The sequence below is a fragment of the Tachypleus tridentatus genome, chromosome 9 (assembly GCF_004210375.1).
Source record: "Tachypleus tridentatus isolate NWPU-2018 chromosome 9, ASM421037v1, whole genome shotgun sequence".
Taxonomy (NCBI): Eukaryota; Metazoa; Arthropoda; class Merostomata; order Xiphosura; family Limulidae; genus Tachypleus; species Tachypleus tridentatus.
This window is the reverse complement of record NC_134833.1, coordinates 143577833-143602828: the sequence shown is the minus strand read 5'-3', so window position 1 is coordinate 143602828 and position 24996 is coordinate 143577833. Positions and strand designations below refer to the sequence as shown.

Genomic DNA, 24996 nt, shown 5'->3' with positions numbered 1-24996 from the left:
TCAGTAATAATCTTAGCATAATTAAACTAAAACAAGTAAATGTAGACTAAAGCCTTAACTTTTGTATTAAAAGAATCAAGAGGATAGAAATGACTAAAACTTAACAACTGCATTAATGAACAGAGAAAAAAAACACACACACATAGTTAGAGACAGCTAATTGGTTCTTATCTAATATGGTTTTAAAATGTATAATTCTAAGATGTTCAATTATAAAAAACAATAGCTTACATTTACTTAAGTCACACACAATATATGTGCAGCAAATTTATATTATTCTAAAAACTGTATCTTCCACAGACAATGTACTTATGACAAAGCTAATGTGGTATATATGTTTTTTGTTTTTTAAGAGTACAAGGTTTCCTTCACCACAATGAGGCAATAAATCAGAAGCCAGAAACTAATAAAGAGAGTGAAGGTGACACCATTCAATAAGTACTATCTCTAAGGGAGTTTTAAAGAATTTAATGTTTTCATAACTTGTTCTGGGTTAAGCATTTTCAGAAGCAACAAAAGATTATGTAGTTGGGAATAAAAGTAGATATAAAAAAAACTCATCCTTTTTTTTTGGCATAAAACTACACAATAGGTTAACAGTGCTCTGCAAACCACGAGGAATCAAATTCTCGATTTTAGCATTGTAAGTCTTAAAGTTACTGCTGATCTGCTGGCAGACAGACTCGTTCATCACAATTAATTATCTTTAAATCATTAAAGCTAGTTGAAAAGTAAAACAAATGTCAGGGCATATGAATATTTTATTATAGCCTCAGTTAGGGATGAGCTTCAAATGTTCCTCACATAAATTCTGTTTATAAAGCAGAACATAATCAAAATTTTTCAATTAACTTTCCCTGATATCATTAAGTATCCAATACAAATTTTTTTTATTGTTAACACAGATAAACACACAGTTCAGATAGTTTGAAAATCTAATTACATTTCTGTACATGAACACTTCTATAAGTTTTTGTACTAGAAACTACCAAATCACTTACCCATTCGGCCAGAAGGTTATATGGTTTCAATCTAGGATGAGTTTTTCGTTCATAGTTCCAGTAATCCCCATAATTCCACCCATTTTCAAACTGAAATTGAAAATTTACCATAGCTGTCTTGTTAGTAACATAATTGTGTTTATTCAGGTTGCATAAGTATTTGGTGTGACAAATACATATATACTCTAACACATGAACAAATATCTAGAACTGGAACATATTTACAAATTACATTTTTTTAAATCATAATTATTAGGTACAAAAAGAAGAGATAGGGAGCATCATATACACCTTTCTGTTTGCCCAAGCATCATGATAATGTTCAGCAAATTTCTGTACAACGTTGTTCAGTTCTGGATTCAGCTGGACACTGTAACAACAAGGAGTAAGAACTTTTATGAACTAAAATAAAACTAAAACCTATTGTTATTCTTAAAACACTTATGTAGTAAAAATTAATAAATAAAAAAACATTTAAACAGGGTCTAAATTGAAACTTTAAAACTTTCAATGAAGTAAAGTACAACCATCATACAATGAAAGAATGTGCAGTCACTTTTATTCTGGAATTCTTTACATATGTTTTGAATTTCATGCAAAGCTACACAAGGCATTAGCCATCCCTACTTTATTAGTAATAGACTAAAGGGAAGATTGCTAGTCAACACCACCCACTATTGAATATTGAGCTACTATTTTACCAAAGAATAATGGAATAGACTGTCACATTATGAAGTCCCTATGACTGAAAGAGTGAACATGTTTGTTATGATATGTATTTGAATCCGTAACCCAGAGACTATGAGTCAAGCATCCTAACCACTAGGCTGTTCATACAGTGTAAGTATAGTACTTTTATATTTGAAGTTGCACCTATTTCTTATTAAGTCAGTTCTATGTATTCTTGTAAAAAGGTCCACTATCTCAGTACTATCTACTAAAGTTAAACTCACACTATTAATAACACTATGTTCGTGGGTGGGTCTCACATTGCATATTTAATAACTTTTACAGAGTTACATTCAAAGTTTTATCATCAATGTACCTCAGTAAACTTGGTACCAAAATGCTGTTTATACTTTCTATCTTAAATATTATATAAGATTTGACTTTTCAATTTAAAAATAGAAATATTTAAATAAATTCTCAATCTTTGCTTGTTTATGTCAGCTGATGTCCTTTATAAGAAAGTTCACCAATCAGAAACAGTTAGTTATTAATAGACCTGAATTCATAATAAAAACCTCCTTCCTTCTTTATTTTCTGAGATACCAATATATGAGTTATAACCACCAGAAGCTACTTCCAACTTTTTTACGCTTTAAAAACTATTAATTTACTTATGCCTGTTTATCGATGGTAAATGTTTATGACCAATAGAAAGCCATTTTGTGAGCAAGTTGATTATGATATATTTACATTAAATAAATAAATAAAGCATTTCCAATGCAGATTTTAGTTGAGTGAAAACAGTTGGTGTTCAAATAAGTAATAAAGTTTTTTTGTTTTTTTAATGATCAACTGAAAAGCCAAATAAGTTATAGCAGTTTTGGAAATTCTGTTTGAAATGTATATTTCTTTGTTCTAAAAATGCATACTTTAAAGCAATTTATATTATTTTTTGGCAAACCATCTCATTGAGAAATATTTAGGGTTAACAATGCCAGTTTCTGAATGTAAAAGATTATGAATCCTGAAGTACTAAATTTCTTATACTTATGTCTATTTTTACTTTTTTTTTTTTACAAAAGTAGCTGTAACATAAAAATTATGTTAGATAAACAAAAACGTAATTAATTTTTTTTTGTCTCAAAGAGCACATGATGAACATATGTTAGAATTTGAATGACATAACCTGAAAACTTTAACCTAAACTCTTCACCCTTTAACTGGTTGATTTATTTTTTCCATGGTTCAAAGATTAATAAAACAGTAAAATTAAATAAAAATGCAGGTAAACTGTTACACACCTGAATCTATTTAGAATAAATTATTCTAATTTTCTTTCAAAACCTACAGTAATTCTATGAAAAAAAAAAAAAAAGGGCAAATTAGATTTATTTCTTTTCTTTTTTTCTGTGATGGTAATAGGCTGGTTAAATGGATTGAGCTTGTGTAGAGTTAGGGTAGATAATATAACACATAAAATAAATATTTTAGTGAAAAAAAATTATGTCCATTTAGGATGATCTGAAAGGTTAAGTAAAGAAATATGAAAATACATTTATATTCTTAGCATGAAAATTGCTTAAACTTAAACTAGTCAGAATATAAATATGACTGATTAAAGTAAATTCAGACACAAATCTAAAGTAGCAACACTTTATTAAAAACTTTGAGTTCTGTGTACAACCCACTTCTAACGTTTACTGAAAGATTACCAACTTTGATGAAATGTTACATAAATGTTAAAATATAGAATTTATAGTAAATATTAATCTCCAATATGGGCTTGATCAAATGGAGCAGCCCCAAACACAAAAGTAAGTTGTTTTTTCCTCTAATGAGTGTTAATGCCAATTGTAACATGTCATACCTTTATTTCCCTAATACATCAAATGTGAATTATACAACAATCTCTCTACAAGGTATTTGAATGTTAGTGATCATAAGTTTGAAATGTATTCAGAAAACAATTTATACTTTGCTTTCTGAGATTATACATGCTTAACCTTCAACAAAGAACAAACTCAACTTGTTAAAGTTTATATTATTCTCACAACTGTTTTTAACTGTATTTTAAACTGCCCTAAAGATTTAGAGACCTATCTTGGTTATGTAACTCTACTGTTTTGCTTTGGGTTATGAATAACTGGTAGAAATGTTTTGTAACAAACTAAATTAAACTAACAGATGGACTGGTTTAGCTTATGGATAACTTTTTCTTACAATAGTTAATTCTACTTCAGGCACCAGGTTTCTCTAAGTTTCATCATTTTTTTATTCTTTTTTATGCACACCCACTTGACAGATCACAAGAAATCCTTGAAATTTATCTAAATATAATTTCACAAAGCAGCATTGACTGTTTCAAGGATATAAGCCGCAGCATTGACTGTTTCAAGGATATAAGCCGCAGCATTGATTGTTTCAAGGATATAAGCCTCATCCAACAGACATCTCTCTTTTCAAAACTCATATTTCAATCCAGATTACAAAATTATTTAAATCCAATATTAAATTAATTAGTAGAAGGATTCATTAGTACAACTAAACATTCAACTTTAGTTATACACTCATCTAAATACAATACTCACTTAGCTGTGTTGACTGGTTCAGGGATGTATGGTCCATCTGATGGACCACTGTGTTTAGACCACTCATCCTCCACTGCAGTTTTTAGAGAATAATCAGGAGGTAATGCACAAGCAATAGCTGTCAGACAAGGTAGAGACTTGTTGAAGAGCTCTGGGTCATATTCCTGGGGAAGGAAATTGTAAATATTGCATTTTTCTAAGTTAATAAAAAGTTGGATTCAACACAATTCCTGAATAAATAATACACAAGAATAAAATATAATAATTTTATTATGAAATCCACTATCAATGTTTTTTCTCATTGTACTGAGACAGTATGAGCCTTACTTAAACCAGAAATTAGAAAATGGCATAACATTCTCAAGATAAATTTTGTTTTGTTTGTTTGTTTTTTGAATTTCCCACAAAGCCATACAAGGCCTATTTGTGCTAGCCATCCCTAATTTAGCAGTGTAAGACTAGAGGGAAGGCAGCTAGTCATCACCACCCACTGCCAACTCTTGAGCTACTCTTTTACCAATGAATAGTGGGATTGACCATCACATTTTAATGCCCCCATGGCTGAAAGGGTGAGCATGTTTGTTGTGATAGGGATTCGAACCCACAAACCTCAGATTATGAATCAAGTGCTGAACTCTCAAGATAAAGAAGAAATACACTAAGGGAACTCAAAATATGTTGCTTTTATCTTTGTATTTGAAAATATTTATTTAGCTAAGAGAAATGTAATGTTTCTTTTTATCAAAATCCTAAGGATATTATGTCATTTTCTAGTTTAAGAACGTTTTCTCTAAAATAATTTCAAAAATATTAAATTGTCTTATTTTTACTAGCATAACATAACATCATAGGAGTAAGGATATTCTATCCACTAAACTAAACCCTTATAAAATCTCTCTCATAACTCAGCCCTTATTATTCACCTACATCATTCGTATACTTATCAAGCTTTCCTTTAAACTTTAAATTAACAACATCCACCATAACTGAAGGCAACTCATTTCATAGGCTGGCCACCCTGTCAGAAACATGAAGCTGAAGACGACTTCTTTCCGGGCAAATTTTATATCTATGTCGCCTATTTTTACCATTCTCACTATTATATATCAAAAATGATGATGCATCAACACTATCATTTCTATTTACAATATTAAACATCTCAATCAGATCTCCCCTAACTCTTCTTTTTTTCAAAAGAAAACAATTTCAGTGATATTGAGCTATCCATCCTCATATCCTTCCAACTTATGTATCATCACAGTAGTCCTCCTCAGAACTTTACAACAATTCAGTCCTTTATAAGATATGTATTCCAAAACTCAACACAATACTCCAAAAGTGGTCTAATCAGTAACCTATGCAATAAAATTATAATCTCTTTAGACATTTATTCAGTATTTCTATAGATATAACCTAAAGTCCAAAAAATTCTATTTGCTTCACCACTAGCAACACCACATTGCTTGGATAGCTCAAGAGACTGGTTTACTTCACAACTAGCAACACCACATTGCTTGGATAGTTGAAGAGACTGGTTTACTTCACCACTAGCAAACCACATTGCTTGGATAGCTGAAGAGACTGTTCAACTATTACCACACAATCACCCTTTTTCATGACACTGTTAAGGTTATTCCCATCCAAATTTTACTTATAATTTAAACTGTGATATCCCACATGCATTATCTTGCATTTATTGTAATTAAAATTCATCTGCCATTTATTTGCCTAGTTCATCAAATAATCCAAATTCTATTGTAATGCAGTAGTATCCTTCTCACAGCTAAGACATCCAAAGCTTTAAAGTCACCAGCAAATTCAATTAATCTTATGGCATTCCTTCATTTACCTTAAACAGCAAAGGTCCTAACACTGAGCTCTGAAGTACCTCACTTGCAACATTGATCCAGTTTGACTGAAGTCCATTTATAGCAACTCTCTACTTGTTTCCATCCAGCCAGCCAATGTGCCAACCTGTTCTTCACATCAATGAAAATAACTTTTTTAACAGAACTTTTATGCAGCAGTTTGTTCAATATTTTCCCAAAATTAGGTATACCACATCCACACCTTTAACCTCATCTAAATATGTCCAAAGAATTATAAGGTGAGATTCTCCCCTAGTAAAACTATGCTGTCTATTTAAAAAAATATATTAAATTTTGTTATATGACTTTGGAAAACATATTTTTCAAAACTTCCAAAAAATTTTCCCAACACTCATGTAAGACTAATAGGCTTATAATTACTGAGACAATTTTTACAAATTCCTTTGACAAGAGGAGTAACAATATCCACTTCCATTATTCTGGTATTTGCCCACTATTCAAGAACTTAAAAAAATAATAGCAAATGACTCACATATATAATCTTTAATCTCTCTAAAAACCTTTGGGTAATATTACCTGGCCCAAGTGTCTTATCATTCTTTAAACATTCAATTTTTTTCCTAACAACCTCAGAGTTAATGATATCATCTTACCCAACCATCTTTTCATATAGCAAATGTTTATGTTCAGGAATATTGCTTAAACTTCTATTAGCAAATACTAAGAAAAAGTATAACTTAATAAACAAGCAATCACATAATTAATCATTAAATACAAGCCTTCAGTGTCATCCTTAAAAGGTCCTTACTCCCATCCTCACATTTTACTTATCCTTAATGTATTTGGAAGATATCCTTACCATTTATTTTTACATTTTTGGCCAACATTTTTTCATATGTATTTTTTTCTTTGTAAATTTCCTGCTTGACCAATGCTCTGGTCTTCTAGAGTCCTTCAAATCTCCCATCATTGTAATCAAATCAAACTTTTTATTTTTTAATGCTTTTCTTTGATTTTATCCTATACATCCTTTGCGAGCCACATGCTTTTCCTTTCTTGTCTATATGAAACATGTCTATCTTTAATGTTTATAAATTATTTACAAAATTTTTCCACATTTGATCAGTATCTTCACCTAATACAGTTGCCCAACTCACAATACATAACTTTTGTCTAATCTTTTCAAAATTGATTATTTTTTCAAACTTGGAATCAAAATATCATTGTTACTTATCTTCACCTGCAATAAAACATTAAATCTAATGATCACTTGCACCAAGATTTTCCCCACTTCCTACTGTATCATTTTTTTTCTATATGAGAAGTTAACATTAAATCTAAAATAACATTGTTTTTAGTAGGTTCCCTAGTCAATTGCTGGTGAAAATCATCCTGAACAGCTTTATCATCTAAGTCTAAGGGTTCCCAATCTATATGTTTGAAATTCAAATCTCCCATAATTATAACCTCATTAACAGCTGAATTTTTTATCTTCCTGTAGAGTTACTTGTTAATTTCATTTACAGTTTTGTCTGGTGGTCTATAACAAATTCCAACTAAATGTTTTCTCCCTATAAAACCACTTACAGAAGGTCAAATATATTCAACATCATAACTTTGAGCATTCATATTCTAAATTTCAACAAGTTGTAACTCACATTGTACAAATAAAGCCACTTCTCTTCCTTTTAGTACTCTATCCCTACCAAACAACCCAAAAACACACAATTCAAAGAAATTCCTTTCACATCTACATTTAGTCAGGTATCACTTATTCCTTTTATATCAAAATCCTCTGTTCCAAACACTGGACTAAAGTCATCCATTTTATTTCTTATATTTCTAGCATGACATTAATAACAGATTAGCCTACAATTAAAAACACTTTTGTACCTTGTTACTACACTATACTCCTCTCTATATCTTACTTTTTCTTCATTATTTTTCACTATATAATCCTAGTTTAATGTTACCCTTACAGCTGAGTTAACAAATAGATTACTTCAGAACGAAAATTTTGTGAAAAATTTTTTTTTATATTTTTGAAAATTTTAGACATCCAAATAATCTTACTTCATGCTTAACTACCATCAATTTTATAGTAGAATATAACTAAATATTTACAGTAAGCAAAGATATCTAACAACATTTGTGACTATAACTCTTGCTATAAAACACTGTGGTCTACTATATTTGTCTACCATACGTTTCACATAGTTTACAAGGGCTAATTCACATTTCAGTTCTTATGCTAAAGTATTCATAGCATACAATCACAAATTCAATGTCAGCACCATCTATTTTGCACATACTGTCTCATAACAAAATACTTTACATGTATATATTTTATTTAAAAAAAAACAATGCAAAATGATACAACCAGTACAATAAACTTTGTTATAAAAACTGGGATATAAAATCAGTTAATTGAGCTTCATTACTAACTTATTATAAAACATAATAACAAAAATAACAAATTTAGCTAAAAACTTACCATTTTTGCAAGAGAATCAAAGATGTTAGTAAAAAGCAGCATGGTGAGTCTTCGCTCTTCTTCAGAGGCTGAATCGTAGCCTCCTCCAGCTGCACCGTAGTACTTGCTGCATCGTTCGTAATGTAAGGTCAGTAACTAAACAAACAAATAAGAAGCATTATTTGTATTGTTTGTAATGAGAGGTCACAAGCTAAATAAACAAAAAATGGTAGCATTTGTTTCATAATGTAAATTAAACAGCTAGAGAAATAAGTAAATGGTACTACTTGTTGTATTGTTTGTAATAAAGGGTTGGCAGCTAAACAAACAAATAATTTATAGTATTTGCTGCACTCTTGATTATGTAAGGTCAGCAATCAAGCAAACAAATAAATGGTAGAATTTGCTGCATTGTTGGTAATGTAAGGTCCGTAAGTAAACAAACAAATAAATGTTTTACATAATATAAAAATAACAATAATAAAATACGCTTGACAGCACACTTGTGAAAATTAAGTCTGTACAAAATAAGATTTCTAAACTAATATAACTATGAGATAGCATTACATTAATCAACAAATTAGAGATCTCAATGTATTTTCCTGCTAGTCATAGAAAAAGTCAACTATAATAAAATCAGGTTCTATTCTAAAGCAATATAATTCACTGTAACCTAATTAGTAATGATTCTTTTATAAACAGAGACTTCCTTGAGAATACAGGAAAAAATACAGAATTTACAGGGTTAACATCTATGATCTCACCTTCATCCTATACTGCACCCATGACAGACATGAAAATGTTTGTAATAATTTTACTGACACTGCAATAAATCTTTCAGACTATACTTATGTTTAAAATTTACAAACATTTTCTCCATTTCTTTCAGAGATGTATCTAAACTTTATTTCAAACATTGCCTGAAGGAGAAACAAAACAAAAAAGCAGCTTGGATAATCATAAGTATGGGAAAAATGAGATACCATTGTTCCTGCATTCAAAACTCACTATGGCAACAACTGTAATACCAAACCCATGCACCTAGTGAATTTTTTTCTACAGTCACGTGAAAAATTAATCTGCATATTCCACATAGCTCTACCTATTGATATGCCTTGCTCTTTTTTTGCTGTACATTTTAAAATATCACAAAATCAAACTTAGGTTCAACTTTTCTTTTTTTAGTGTAAATGTACATAGTATATTACTTGAGAAGTGAATGAATAATAGAATATTTATTATGTGAATTATATTTTAAATACACTACTCCACTACCTAAGATTAACTCTAGCTCAGCAGAATTCTAAATGTCTCATGTTAAATCAATCTTAACTAACAAGTATGACAGCACAAACTTTTGTTTACCTAGATTAAATCTGTTTAAAAAAGAAATGTTGTAAGTGTTTGCCTGGCATCATTTGATATGATATTTACAAGTGTTCACCTGGCATAATTTGATAAAGTATCCACAACTGTTCACCTCACATCATTTGATACAATTTCATAGGCCAGACACCTTCTTACGTAGGTTAGTGTCAATTATTACATGTCCAATAATTTTAACTAAATATAAAGTAGTTTCTGAATATTTATTCAGATATTTGTAATTTTAAAAAATCAGTACCTCTCCACCCTACATCTCATTCTCAATTAGAAATAGTTATAATGTTATATAGTTATAAGGAGTTTCATAAAGATGCTCAGACACAAAAGAAAGCACATTAAGTCTCTTCCCACTTCTTTAATATAAAAAATTGAACAATAATTAATGCTAGAATTAACGAATTTCTCAAAAACAAGACTCGATAGTTTGGTACTGAATTAGTAACAAGTTCAATATAAGTATTTAGATTAAAGGATTTTTACAATTGAGTAACATGCTTTTGTAAAAACATGAATAACCCTTGGAACTAACAATATACAGTATAAAACTGCACTGTCTTTAGGGTTTGAAGAGAGTTGACTGAAACAAAAACTTGAAGATACCACAAGCCATCAATTCTGGTGGATAATGATTTACCTTTACATATTGAGTTACAATTTTTCAGTTTCCACAAGGAAACTTTTCTGTTTGTCACAAACATTTTCTTGCATTGCTTAACAGGAATTTTGTAATGCCCAACTTGTCAGATATGTGTATATCCAGTTTATAAACCAGCACATCTGATAACGTTGATGTTCCCTTTTTCACAGACATTCAAAAAAGTTGATACTATTATGTAACTTGTTGAGATCTTTACAAAATAGATCATATGATATCGACTTGGGTGATCTGTAAGTGACATAAGATATAACAGTTTGTTTGTTGGTTTCATTCCAAAGCTACACATTGAGTTATTTACATTCTATGCACTGCAGTGAATCAAACCACAATATTTTAACTACAATAAAATTATATAAATCGATTCCATCTTTCTAATTACATGTTTACCATCATAGAGAAAATTTAATCAAATAAAATATTTTGATTTGAAATACTATGATTTTTGTATAATTTTTTTATATACAAAACTATTCTAGCAGTTTACTAATCAGACATGATTAGAATTTTATTCAAGGGATGCACCATCCATGTGATCCAGGAATTATTTGTGATAATTATACTATATAAATCAAATACTTTTGCTAACATGTTTTGCACATTCCACAATTTGTCAAAGTATACAATATGAAAGTCAACATTTGAATAAGAGATAAACACAAGTTGGCTTATTAATCACAGCTCACCCTTAATGCCACAGCTGTGTACTCTGTCAGAACAGAAACATCAACAGTAAGTTTCCTCAAAAGCTTCAGTAACATACCAGGCTGCATTTCCCTTTAGAAGTAAAAATATATGTATATTAGAAATTATGACTTACTACTTAATAATACAAATTTATTTTCATCATAACATGAGAAATCAGAACTAAGAGAACCTTGGTTTTCTATAATGAAATGAGTTCTTAAATATATCAAAGAAAACATTACTGGAAGAATATGTAACAGATAAGCCTATAATTAGCTTTTAAAACACTACAATCACAGCATATTAATATAAAATTATATCAGTTTATACACTAGTATAGTTTAAAGAAGAAACATATATGTTTTGCATAGCTTCATCATTTTGCTTTAATCATATTAGGTGATGAAACATTTTTTTATAGATCCATAAATTATGGAGTTGTTAGTTATATTAAAATATCTAATTATGCACATTAGAAATAAAAAAAGGAAAAGTTCATTCCTTACGTTAATGGCTGCCATATAATAAATTAGTTATAAATAAAATTCAAAATATTCAAAAGATGATGAGGAACAGCCACAGTTATCCAAATTCATCTGCCACAAGAGAAATTTGGCTTTGAAATATAACTGTCTGTGACACACCAGTGCATAATATGGTTTATAACTAAAAGTTAGTTATAATCCACCTGTGAGGCACATGGCAGCTAATGTGTTAAATGTTGACAAAAAACATAGCTCTCTAATTTACAGAATTTCAAAAAATAAGAAAGATCTAAAATCCAAATCTTTTTTGTAAAAGGTGTTCAGACATTTAAATTGTGATACCAAAAGATTCTTTAAATATACTAGTAACAATAATTTCTTTCTGAACTAATTGTATGGTTAGTGTTTTCAGTGAAAACAGAAAGCCTTCAACAATAACTAGATGTTTGAAATCGTCCATAGAAATAATTTCTTTAATCCTGTGGCATCACTAAAAACACGAAAACCATTTAAGAGTAACAGCTCACAACCTACCGTGTAAGAGCTACAAGAAAGTCGGATACACATTCTCTTTGACCCTTTGTAAGTATCTTGACCTTGGAGAGACGGTAAACTGTGTGAAGTGTTGCATCCAATAAATTGGCATAATTTTCTGCATCAGCAAACAAATGACAGTACTTGATCAAAAGTGGAAGTACAGAATTTCCAATGTATCGATTTAAAGCCAGGGCCATATCACTCTCTGAACCATCAGGCTATGTCAGAAATAAACAAATACTTTACACATCATTCTGAGGTATCCATACACTTTATGTTCTAAAAAAATATGCCTTTAAATGCAGAATTTTTGTCAGGTATAAATTAATGATCACATCACACATTACTCAGAAATGGATAATTAGAACTGAATAATCACTTTTAAAATTATGAGTGAAAAATGGAATGTTAAAACTTTTATTTCATAAAAATTAAACTGATCTTGCACTCTACAAAAATAGCTTTAATTATTCCATCCTGTTGTTAGACTCTTCTTCATGAGCTTTCTACACAATGAAGGAGTTTCAGATTAAGCCAGAAAACAAAAGTTATTTATGTTTGAGTAGTCTCCGATCTAACAATATATTTAAGCTTGTGATTTAACTTATAAACACAGTTTTCTTCAATAGATATAAAAACCTTCTAAACCACTTATCACAATACTGTGTGTTAATTCAATACCCAGAATTTTGAGTAACACATTCTAAAATAGGTCAAATAGGTAAGGAGGTTAACCATAAAGTTTACCTAAGTTTCCACAGTATGGATTATCAAAAAACAATCTATAAATACAATTCATCTGGATTTAAAATTTGTTGAGATTCATTTTTATCGATGCACAAACAAACCACTTTTAGATCAAAATCTGTTTATATACTCTTTGGTTAAGACCATAATTCAAAAACCTTGTTTTAATTGACTATATTTTACAATCTGTTAGCATGCTGTTTAACTACATGATGTGCTATTAAGTAATTTCTTTTTTTATTAAACATTATTTGATGTATTGGATTTTACACATTTACTGTTTGCAATATCACTATTATGACTGTTTCAAAAAAAATGTGTTTCATAAAAATCAAGGGTTAAAATTGTCTAAAATGAACAATAACTTTCTGAACTTTTATAAAATTACCCATCATGTTTTATATTCTGTACAAACTAATTATTTAAATTATAAATATCAAATACAAATGCATAGCAATGTATCCATATATACATAATGAAATAAATATCTTCAGTACTATTAAGTACATTAATTGTAAATAGGCACATTCAAGTCAGCAGTATAAAACAGTATTAAGCTTCATATAAAATAAGCAGTAAGAAGATTTCAGTAAATAATCCACTATCAATCTCAGTTGTCACCTTAAAATCGTAATAGATAATATCTGTGGTAACAGCTCCCATATGCACCGGAGATATCTGATCTGCCAGATAAAATCCAGATACTGATATTAAACTACCCACAAATCATGGAAAATCAATTAAGAATATGGACTTGAATGCTTACAACTCCAATGTGTCAAGTCCTACTGCCTTTCACTGTCTGCAGCCAATTGTGGGAAGGCAGTTACCCTTAAGTGTTCTTATAATTGCAAAGTAAAGATAAAAGAGAGTATGAAATATGGAACAGCATTTACCCTGTCCAACATAGTAGCAGCCCGAAGGTCTGGCAGTAGACCATCCTCCAGAAGACGAAAGAAAGTTTCTTGGTTTTCAATACCATATACTCTCTCCAGAAACAGTACAATGGACTGTTTATGATTGGGCACTAAGCTAGAAGGAAGGTCACTTTTTGGTTCTCCTGCAGGGAAGAAAATAAACATGTGACATTAAATTATTAGTTTATTAGGACATTTGCAAGAAAGTGTTTCAAAATATCCTAATATTTCCATTGCATATCTATTCTCAAAATGTCAGAGTCCAAAAAAAAAGAAAAAGGATTTTATCAAGAGAGATATTGTTATTTCTTAGTGTAAAGTTACACAATGAGCTACATGCACTCTCTCAAACGGGGGTTTTTAACCTTCAGATTTTAGTACATGTATTTCCATAATTTTACTGGTGATCCACTTGAGGATTAAACAAAGGAAACGATGACAAATAATTAAATTTAAATGATTTGACTAAATATTAAAAATGTATGTAGATACACTGTTTTGTTGAACTTAAAGTATACCATATGTATAAAAAAAGAAAAAACACACACACAGAATTATATATACCTAATTCAATCACTGGAATTCTAAACAAAAAAAAAGATTAGTAATGCAGATATCATTTTATATACTTTCATAAAGATAGCGTTCTACTTACTGAATTAACAAAATGGTCTGGAACTGGTCCTAGCCTCCTTATTATTAACAATAGGGATATATCTAACTGATGATTGAATGTATTTTAATCATTGTAGAATTTCAGTGTTATGGTGTGCTGAGTTACAAAAGTGGGTCATTCCATATCAAATCATCCAGGTGGCTATAGGTGACCCCCACAGAATGCCTTGAAAAAATTCACATGTGCTCATCTACCCATATAATGAAAAATTACCAAAGATTAGATAAATATCTCTGATAGTTTCTGATTTACAGCCCTGTAAAATTTAATGTTTTTTTATTTTTGGCAAATTCATTTTCGGGCAACTTTGGCTGCTCAAAGCTGCAAGAGTAATGGTGGTAGAAGGCTGACATTTGCTACACTGACTGAATTAATCTCATAGAATTCAAAAATGGTCTCAAACAAGTTTATCTCTCTTAGAATTTTCACAGTGAGGCTATAAAATCACCTGAAAACCCAAAATCCTAAAAAACATTGGTTTATTTAATAAGCCATCGCTCTAAAACTTAATATGATACAAAGCTGATTTTTTTTTCAAATTTCCTATAACACATCAGTTGATAAATCAGCAATTGTTGTAATTAAAAGTCTGTTAGATCTCCTGTAAAAAAATTTAGTTGCATACAACTTTTTATGATTCAGCTAAAAATAGCCCTACTTCAAGTCACTGTTTGACCATGTCGCCAGTTATTCAGCTTTTTCAGATTTTTACCTTATATTCTTACATCTCTGAATATGATCTACAAAAAAAATCAGGATGGTGTTCAACCTACGTTTTGAGTAATAATTTTTTAAAGTATCCTCTGACCATACGATTTTTATTTTTAAAAAAATTCAGTACAGGTGTGTTACTATGTGCAAATATATCCATACAATTTTGAAAAATACCTGTCAGAATCTTATGAATCCCACTGAAATATTCTAACCAGCCTTTCACAATGTTAAATAATGAAGTTGTAAGAAATAAGAAAGAAGTAATTCATTTCTGAACAAGTTTATTGGCATAACTAGTTAGATCATATGGCAATGCAAATATATTGTGTATGCATTAGAGTTATGCAGATATGGCTTAATTTAAAATTCATAATATAATAAATACAAAGGCAAATCAGACACAAAAAGCACAGTGCTAAAACAGGAAATAACTGAGAAAGATTATACCCACACTAAACTGCAATAATCGTGACAATGAAATGTTTCAAAAACTGCTTTGGCAATAAATTAACCTTAACAACATCAAATAAACATTGCTTTGTTCAGACAGCTTGAATAAATTTCTGAAATTCGAGTTTGATTATGTTGAGATCACTTTGACTTAGAACATAGTGGTGAGCACTACTGCCTTGCATGGTAGGTGCACTAATCAGACAATGAATATGTTGGAAAGCAATCCAGCTTTCCTCTTTACGTGACCTTAAGGGCCATGAGAACAGTTCATTTCTTGATGCCTTCATAAATGACACCGACACATCGGAATGTTCATCTGATCTATCTTTTATGTTTCCCATATACCATTCCTGATTGTATATGCATGTCACATATTTCCCTGGCTGATAATTGTCATTGCTATCATTAGACCCTATTTGAGCTGCTGCAGCATCACTTTCACTGTTACTACCAACAGTTACAACTATGTACACATCATCATCTGATAGCCTTCTCATATACAATTTGTTGGTAGAGTGAGGAATAAAGTTATGATGTGACCTAATACCTGTCACAGTTTTGTGTTTTTCATAGTGCTCAAGTAGATCAAACTTTACACAATTCTGCAGGACTGATTCCTGATTGACAAGAAAGAACTGAATGCCCTGAATGTGGTCCTTTGCCCAATGGTACTTATCAGAGACACTTAAAATTTGATAATTTATTACTTTTCACAACCTTGATTTTTTTGAAGATCATGTTCAGAGATGTAAGAATATATGGTAAAGGCTGATTAGAATATTTCAATGGGATTCATAAATTATTTCAAAATTGTATGGATATATTTGCACACGGTAAGACACAAGAATTGAAGTGTTTTTTTTCAAGTAAACAACGTATGGTCAGAAGATACTTTAAAAAATTATAATTCAAAAAGTAGGTTAAACATCATCCTGATTTTGTTTTGTAGATCATATTCAGAGATGTAAGAATATATGGTAAAAATCTGAAAAGGCTGAATAATTGGTGACATGGTCAAACTGTGGCCTGAAGTAGGCCTATTTTAAGCTAAATCATAAAAAGTTGCATGCAACTAAATTTTTCTACAGGAGATCTAACAGTCTTTTAATTACAACAATTGCTGATTTATCAACTGATATGTTATAGGAAATTTGAAAAAAAAAATTCAGCTTTGTATTATATTAAGTCTTAGAGCAATGGCTATTAAATAAACCAATGTTTTTTACAATTTTGGGTTTTCAGGTGGTTTTGATTGATTGATTGATTGATTTAGTGTTTTATGGCACAAAGCAGCTAGGCTATCTGCGCCAAACATCTGGTAAAAAGGTAAAAACAAATTAAATGTAGTAAAATACCGAAAAGGAAATGAAGGTAAAACAAAACATCATTGAAAAACAGAAAAAGCATAAAACCAATGTTGACATCTAGTTTACAATGTTAAGAGAGAAAGCAGAGTAAGAGAAGTTGTAAAGGACTTTCTCTAGCAAAATGGTAATGATCATAACCCACCAGGAAGACTAACAGGTAAGTACAGGTCTTTTCAGTCCTGGTTCTGGGTTATGTGTCATAGCAGCCATTATCAAAATGTAAAATAATAGAAGTTTTAAAAGACATACAGTAAAATCATAATAATGAGTAGCCAAATGTCCAGTAAAAAGGTAAAAGTAAAGTAATTGTAGTAAAATTTGTAAAAATAATCGAAAGTAAAGACAAAACAGCAATTAAAAACAGAAAATTGCATAAAACCGATGTTGACATCCAGTCTATAAAGTTGTAAAGGACTTCCGGTAGCAGAGTGGTAATGATCATAACCCACCAGGAAGATTAACAGGTAACTACAAGAACCACCATCAGTCACCTGAAGTTGGTCTTTCCAGTCCTGGTTCCAGGTTGTGTCATTATGGCTAGTACCAAAGGGTAAAGTATTAAAAGTTTAAAATACATGCAGCAAAATTGGAATAACATCTCGCCAGGACAACTAACGGGTAGTTCAAATGGATAGTCCAAACAGCAGCGTTAGTCACCTGAAGTTGGCCTTTTCAGTCCTGATGTCGAGTTATTTAATGTTCTGGCCATTTTCCAATTTCAAATTGAACTAGAGAGATTGAAACTTCGAAAAGGGAACCACAATTAAAAAAGGTGTAATGAATAAATATCCAACACTTAAATGAAATTAAAAAGATTAATGGCCATTAAAAAACTAAAAACTTTAGCAAGGTGGACAGTGTCACCATCACCATTAACACTGTCCAATGTTACAAATAAACCCTGGAAAAAAACATGTTTAAAATAGTGCCGTTGTTGAGAATAGTAACGATGGCAAGAAAGTAAAATGTGGCTTACAGTGATTTTAGTGTTACACAAACTACACATTGGTGCAACAGTTCCAGATAAAAGAAAACGATGAGTTAAAAAACTGTGACCAATGCGTAGTCTAGTTAGAACAACTTCCTCCTTCCAAACCTTATGGAAGCTAGATGGCCAAAGCCCAATATAGGGTTTTATTTGAAAAAGCTTGTTGTCGCGTTACTCACTCCAAGTGGACTGCCAGCTGGCATGGAGCCGAGCCTTGAATACAGGACCATAGTCCATGTACGGAATAGGCACAGTGGTGATAGTGCCAGAGCAGAGAGATTTATCTGCCGTGTCTGCAAGAGCATTCCAGCGAATACCAATGTGGCCTGGTATCCAGAAAAACTGGATAGAAGTAGATGTTAAAGAGAAATGGGCCAGTCAGTTTTGAATATCAGTGAGAACAGGGTGTGAGCCAACGTGAAGTGATTCCAAGGCCAGTAGAGAACTAAGCGAGTCAGTATAAATAGTGCAGTCCGAGAACTGCTCAGCTTCAATATGATCCAGGGCAAGAGATGTGGTGTACAGTTCAGCAGTGAACACGGAAACTGTAGAAGGGATTCTACGAGCAACCACCAAACTGCATCAAACCATAGCAGAGCCCACTGAATTACCTGATTTGGAACCATCTGTATAAATTGGAACAGAATGATTGTTTGAAAGATGTTCATTAAATAAGAGACGGTATTTCCAATCTGGAGTATCTGCCTTTTTTCAGGTGATTTTACAGCCTCATTATGAAAATCCTAAGAGAGATTAATATGGTTTGAGACCATTCTTGAATTCTGTGAGAGTAATTCAGTCAGTATAGCAAATTTCAGCCTTCTACCACCATTACTCTTGTAGCTTTAAGCAGCCAAAGTTGCCCAAAAATGAATTTGCCAAAAATAAAAAAAATTAAAGTTTACAGGGCTGTAAATCAGAAACTATTAGAGATATTAATCTAATCTTTGGTAATTTTTCATTATATGGGTAGATGAGCAGATGTGAATTTTTTCAAGGCATTATGAGGGGGTCACCTGGAAAATTTTCCAAAATCTGAATGATTTGACATGGAATGACCCAAGTATTTTTTGCCAATTTGTAACACAATCTAGATTTTTAAGTTATATGTGGTGAGGTGACTTTTGGTCCAGTGTTTTTGACAATGTATTCACTATATATATATATATATAACATTTGAAAACATACCATCGGGCTTCAGTTCTGGCATTTTAAGAGTAAATCGCAGACTAAGCACCCCCTCTAGGTCATCCATAGGAACAAGAGAACGAAGAATTGCACGAGCTCTGATACAGTCATTTTTCCCCTGAGCAATAGTGGCAGCCTCTGGAGCACATCTACCAAGTAAGTCGACTAGAGCACAATAGAAGTTCAAAATGGCAGCTCCCATATCAATGTAATCTTCATCTTCCTCGCCTGATGCTTCACCATTCTCAATCTGTTTAGCTTTTTCTGCTTGAATTCTTTCAGACATTTTAATTGCTTCTTTAATGGCAGCTAGCAATCCAGGTCCTTCTCCCCTCAAAGCTGGACCCAAACATTCAGGACGACGGATTAGAAGACGAATTACTAAGTTAGCATTTTCTTCAACGCTTTCTCCTGAAAAAATAAGTACAGTTAATATTTATTACCTTAAAACAACACATGTAAATAGAAAGATGTTTTTAAGGTTTGTGTGTTTATGTATGATCTTCACTTAATTAATTCAGTTTTTGTCTTTCCAACTGGTAAAAGAAGGTGACTTGACAAAGAAATGTTTTTATTTTTAATTTTTTCCATTATTTACCATCATGAAATGAATAAATTTATACAAATTCATTTACATTTTAACAGTTTTCCAATCTTAATAGTAAACATTAACAATACGTTGAAAAAGTTTTGAAACCAAAGGAACATAATACATATTGCAGTATTCTACACACTTTGAAAATGTTTTAAAACCAAAGGAACATAATACATATTGCAGTATTCTACACACTTTTGGCATAAAATACACATCTCCATTGAAACAACTTTATTAATTTTCTTATCTTTTCAATGTTTTGCAGTGTCGAGAACTTAACAAAACAATTTCTACATGCAATTTTTATATTTAAGCTCCATAATTATTAAAAAGGGTTTCTTATTTACCATTAACCCAAACACAGAATCGGAGAAAATCCAAATAACGCTCTCCTTCAACTGGATCCCATCCAACATCAGGATAACCCTTGTCTATTAATCCCTGGTTGGACTGCAATCCACATCTGGATAAGTATACAGCTATCTTTTCCAAGTAGTGTTCTCGTAAAGCAAGGGCTAATTCACTATTTTCCATTAAAGAAGAATAAGAAACATCCAAAGGTGTTGAACCTCGAAGTGAAGGTCGAGCTAAAAAACATTTATATTTGTTTAAAAAAAAAAAAAGATAATTAGATTGGTTCTATCATTTTGAAACCAGACAATCTCTACCAAAGTGGCATCCTTAATAATTTTGTAATCTTATAACAAATCCAGTTTATTTATACACAAGAAAATCTTTCATAATTTTGTATTGGAAGTAAAGCTAATATGAATAAAAATCCTTACTTTTAAATACGAGGGCTGTTCAAAAAATACGCGGACTGACGTCATAAAACAAAATGTACTTTATTTAGAAGTTACAGGTCTGGGACTCCTTCAAAGTACTCTCCTCCCCAACGCACACACTTATCCCAATGGTGTTTTCAACGCTTCTTTTGTAATGTCCTCCAGCTCCTTCGTCGCATTTGCCTTAATCTCGGGAATCGTCTCAAATCTTCTTCCTTTCAAGGGTCAGGTGAGTAGAGGGGGTGGGGAAGAACAGTGATCAAGTGTTTGGCCAAAAACTCACGAGTTCTGAGGGCTGAATTTCGCAGCAACGCAGTGCATCTTCAATTTTCGGTCAAAATCTCGTAACAAGATCCAACTGATATTCTAGCTCCTGACATTCAGACGTCGATTTGGCCGCACCAGGGTGTTGAAACGTCAGTTGACGTGGAAGGGATCCAGGACGCTCATCATCTTCAATGGACTGTCGAACATCCTTAAAACATTCATGCCACTTGAAACAATTTAGCAACATCACCGTAGCCATCTTAAGCATAACAAATCAGTTGCAGTTTCCAAGTTTAACACAAAATTTCACACAAGTCGTTTAAAATCCGCCAAACGAAAATATTCACTTCACTTAAATTAATACACAAATGAAGATATCTGAAATGGCGTCCTAATCAGATCTAACCTAGTATTCCCTGGAACCAAAAATCAAACAGTTATTTTTTGAACATACTGTTCATATTTGTGAGTTCAGGTTAATAGCTGCATTTATAATGCAGACATCATCATACAAATGGTAAAATTGTCAAGGTTTGTTAAAAAACAGAAGTTATTAACAAATTTGCACATTGTATTATCTGGTTCAGTATCACAAACAATACAGTTGTGTAATCTTCATAAACACTGCTAAAGAAAACAAATTTTATGCAAGAAATTTTTCATACACAAACATTCTAAATATGCAAACACACCCATGCATGTCTTTACTCTGAATTAATAACTCACACAAGTATCATAATGATTTAGTACTGCAATTCTCAAACTGTGGTATACATACTAGTGGTGGTACATAAAGTTCATGCTAATGACACACAAAAAATTATAAGATATGTAATAAGCTCAAAATTATTTTTTTGTGAACATATACACACCACTTTCTCCACTTTACTTGCCCACATTCATAGATTTGACAAATACTGCAAAACATCCTTTCATTTAATGAGAAAGTGTAAAATTGTTCATATATATGTTTACTAATAGATTTTATTTATTTTAAAATTAGGTCCACATCTGTCTTTAAAAAATATTTTTTAAACAAAAAGTGGTTTGAGAGCTATTGACTTGGATAGCATATGTACATACAATATTCTTTAAAATTATTCATCATATCACAAGCACTTACATATAAAATAGTTTACTTACATAACAAAATATTACTATTCTCTAATAAAGAAGCTAAATGGTCAAACATGGCTTTCTGGTTTTGGCGGCTTGAACGACAGAAATAGCAGAGAAAACGGCAACAAGCCACAACCATTTCATGAGAGGTGTCCTACAATTGATATTTGATACAAAAATGTTTATCTAGCAACTTATAACATTTTCAAAACTGTACCTCCCTAATACTGATTTTGATTACAAGTCTAGTAAATTATAATTGCAAAAAAATTATTTTATCATTTATCTAAATATACCATCCTGCACAAACACTACAATTACTAGTTTTGTGTCTGTTATGCATGTATTAAGTCTCTTCTGATTCATCTAAAACTGAGACTGATTCCACCAAATACTCAATTTTTACAAACTATTACATTTAAATATGCTTGTTAAACAAAGTAAAATAAAGTTCTAATAAATAGCTAACCACCAAGCATTTACTTGAAGTTCACATAACAGACCAAAATGTTTATTTTTTATAAATCATTTAAAGATTGCATTGTTTTAAAAAATATGATCAATAAAGATGAACTTCATATTTTTCTAGCATGTAAATAATAAAATATTTAATATACTAAAAGGAGATCAACTTAAAATCAAAATAAAAGCATTTAAAAGATATTACAACTTATTTTAACAAAGTCTGGATAATTCTAGAACACCATTTTAAATACACCAGCATTTGTAATATTACATTTTAGTGTAATATTTCTTAGCAATTTTATAAAATCAGAGTAAGAACAATACATTTATATCTTTGTTATTACATGAAACTGAACAAAATTGTTAAGAACTAGAATCCAATATCACTCACTTTTATCTTATTGCATTAGTATTATGTATCAATTTTATAAGGTTTTGCAATTACAATACAAAATATCTTTCACCATAAACTCATTCAACTCAAGTGGATGAAACCAGCATCCTGCCAAAAATCTCAATTTACCTATGAGATGGTGAAAGAGTCCAATAACATTTATCTCTCCTTGTCTGAAAACTAATCTAAATTATGTTATTATTACATATAGAATGAGGCAGGAGCTGAGGGCAATAGCCTCCCCTCCCCTTAGCTCAAAATACATATGATATTTGAGGATATTTTTAGTTTTCATTCAAGCAAAAGTAGAAGGATAAAGTACAGTGATTCAGGCAAATTCTATCTTCATTTGGGAAAAAAACAGCAGCAGAAGCTTTTTACTCATAACCTCATTTGAGCAAAAATTGTACAGCACCCTCTGAAAAGTCCCCTGTGCACTTATGGTTATTATTCACTTTTTACAAATAGACCAGAAATGTTATAAAGGTATGGTGATAACTATTTGGATGTCACGAAAATAATTCCAACAAAACACACAACAAGTTACAGGTATAAAGAGTTAATTGTGCACTCTCTCATAGTAATCTGAGAAAAAAAAATTGTAGGTGAATTAGCTTCATAAATTACTTCATTTGAGTTTAATACTTGGATAAATAAGTTAGTTTGTTTTGAATTTTGTGCAAAGCTACACGAGAGTTATCTGTGTTAGCTGTCCATAATTTAGCAGTGTAAGACTACAGGGAAGGCTGCTAGTCATCACTACCTACTGCCAAATCTTGGGCTACTCTTTTACCAATGAACAGTAGGATTCACCATCACTTTATAATGTCCCCCACAGCTGAAAGGGAGAGCATATATGGTGTGATGGAAATTTGAACCCATGAACCTCAGATTGCAAGTCCAATACCCTAACCACCTGGCCATGTCAGGCCTAAATAAGTTGGAAATTCAAAACACTTAAATGTCAAATTTTCACAGATACAAACAAGTTGTTTTATCTATTAAATTTGAAACAAACCTTGTCAGAAGTTTCTAGAGCCTGTCCTGGACTTGTAGGGGACGTGGCTGCAGGAGACGAGGATGCAGCTTGAGCAGCCGACTGTGTTCCCAATGTATTCATCATGACATCCATTACATTTTCATGAACATGCAAGATTCGAATCAAATCAGGATGTTGAAAGAATATTTTGTTGTTCACTAAATCCCTGAAATATAGTGATCTTTTTGAATATTTTATATTGACAAGTTGTTGAAATACTTTGGGAAGCTGAAATAACAAAATATATAGAACATCCACTTGTTTTGTTTCATAGATGTTTTCCTAACAGGTCTGACAAGTTAAGCAAGTGGTAGTTTTATTTCAAAATGATATGTTATAAAAGTTGTTTTCTTGTAGTTATAAAAGAGCTTTCTAAGGTATATTATAAAAGAATCAACTCAGGAAATTATGATATGCAACAGTAATTCTATTAGTGGTATGCATTTTATATATAAAAAATAATACTAACTTGTACAATTCAGAGTTACTGCTAATATGAGTGTACAAGTCACTTACATAAAGCTTTTTATTTAAACACATACTTAAAGACAAAAGCAGGTCACTTACAAAGTATTCTTAGATGGATAAAAGTGAGAGTAAATTAATAATATTATGAAATATAGAACAAACAAGTTTTTTAAAATGCTGCAAAAAAAACGTTAAAATAATTTTTCTTCAGACTTGGGTTTCATAATTTATTCGATCCAATATGCATATTCTTTCCACAAGTTGTATGAACATATTTTTGAAAATTCTTACCACAGACTATCTCTCATAATCTCCTCTTCTTCAGGTCCCATCTGTACAGGAAGCAAAGATCGAACTTTTCCTAAGTGCTCTAAAAGTTCTCCAACATCCTGTTGGCTGCTGCTGCCAATAATGTAAGTGTTTTCCAAGGCATTCATTAACTAAAGTAAGAGAGAGATGATCCTTTTTAGTAACTTTTTGAAATATTTAACATATTGTATTGAA

The 24996-nt window shown here is 31.1% G+C and overlaps 1 protein-coding gene across 11 annotated transcripts in view; it reads right to left on the bottom strand.

The window, feature by feature from the left end:
- Positions 1–24996, bottom strand: part of LOC143226567 (ryanodine receptor-like) — a 250771-nt gene that overhangs the window by 99050 nt on the left and 126725 nt on the right. For all 11 annotated transcript variants that reach the window (XM_076457710.1, XM_076457700.1, XM_076457702.1 and 8 more), the window contains 12 exons: positions 24784–24932; positions 24004–24190; positions 22151–22280; positions 20303–20542; positions 19361–19771; positions 13954–14117; positions 12308–12528; positions 11288–11378; positions 8582–8716; positions 4259–4422; positions 1293–1371; positions 1002–1091 (listed from right to left, as the gene is read on the bottom strand). In XM_076457710.1, coding sequence (XP_076313825.1) covers positions 1002–1091; positions 1293–1371; positions 4259–4422; positions 8582–8716; positions 11288–11378; positions 12308–12528; positions 13954–14117; positions 19361–19771; positions 20303–20542; positions 22151–22280; positions 24004–24190; positions 24784–24932 — 2061 coding nt within the window. The remainder of the gene's footprint in view (positions 1–1001; positions 1092–1292; positions 1372–4258; positions 4423–8581; positions 8717–11287; positions 11379–12307; positions 12529–13953; positions 14118–19360; positions 19772–20302; positions 20543–22150; positions 22281–24003; positions 24191–24783; positions 24933–24996) is intronic.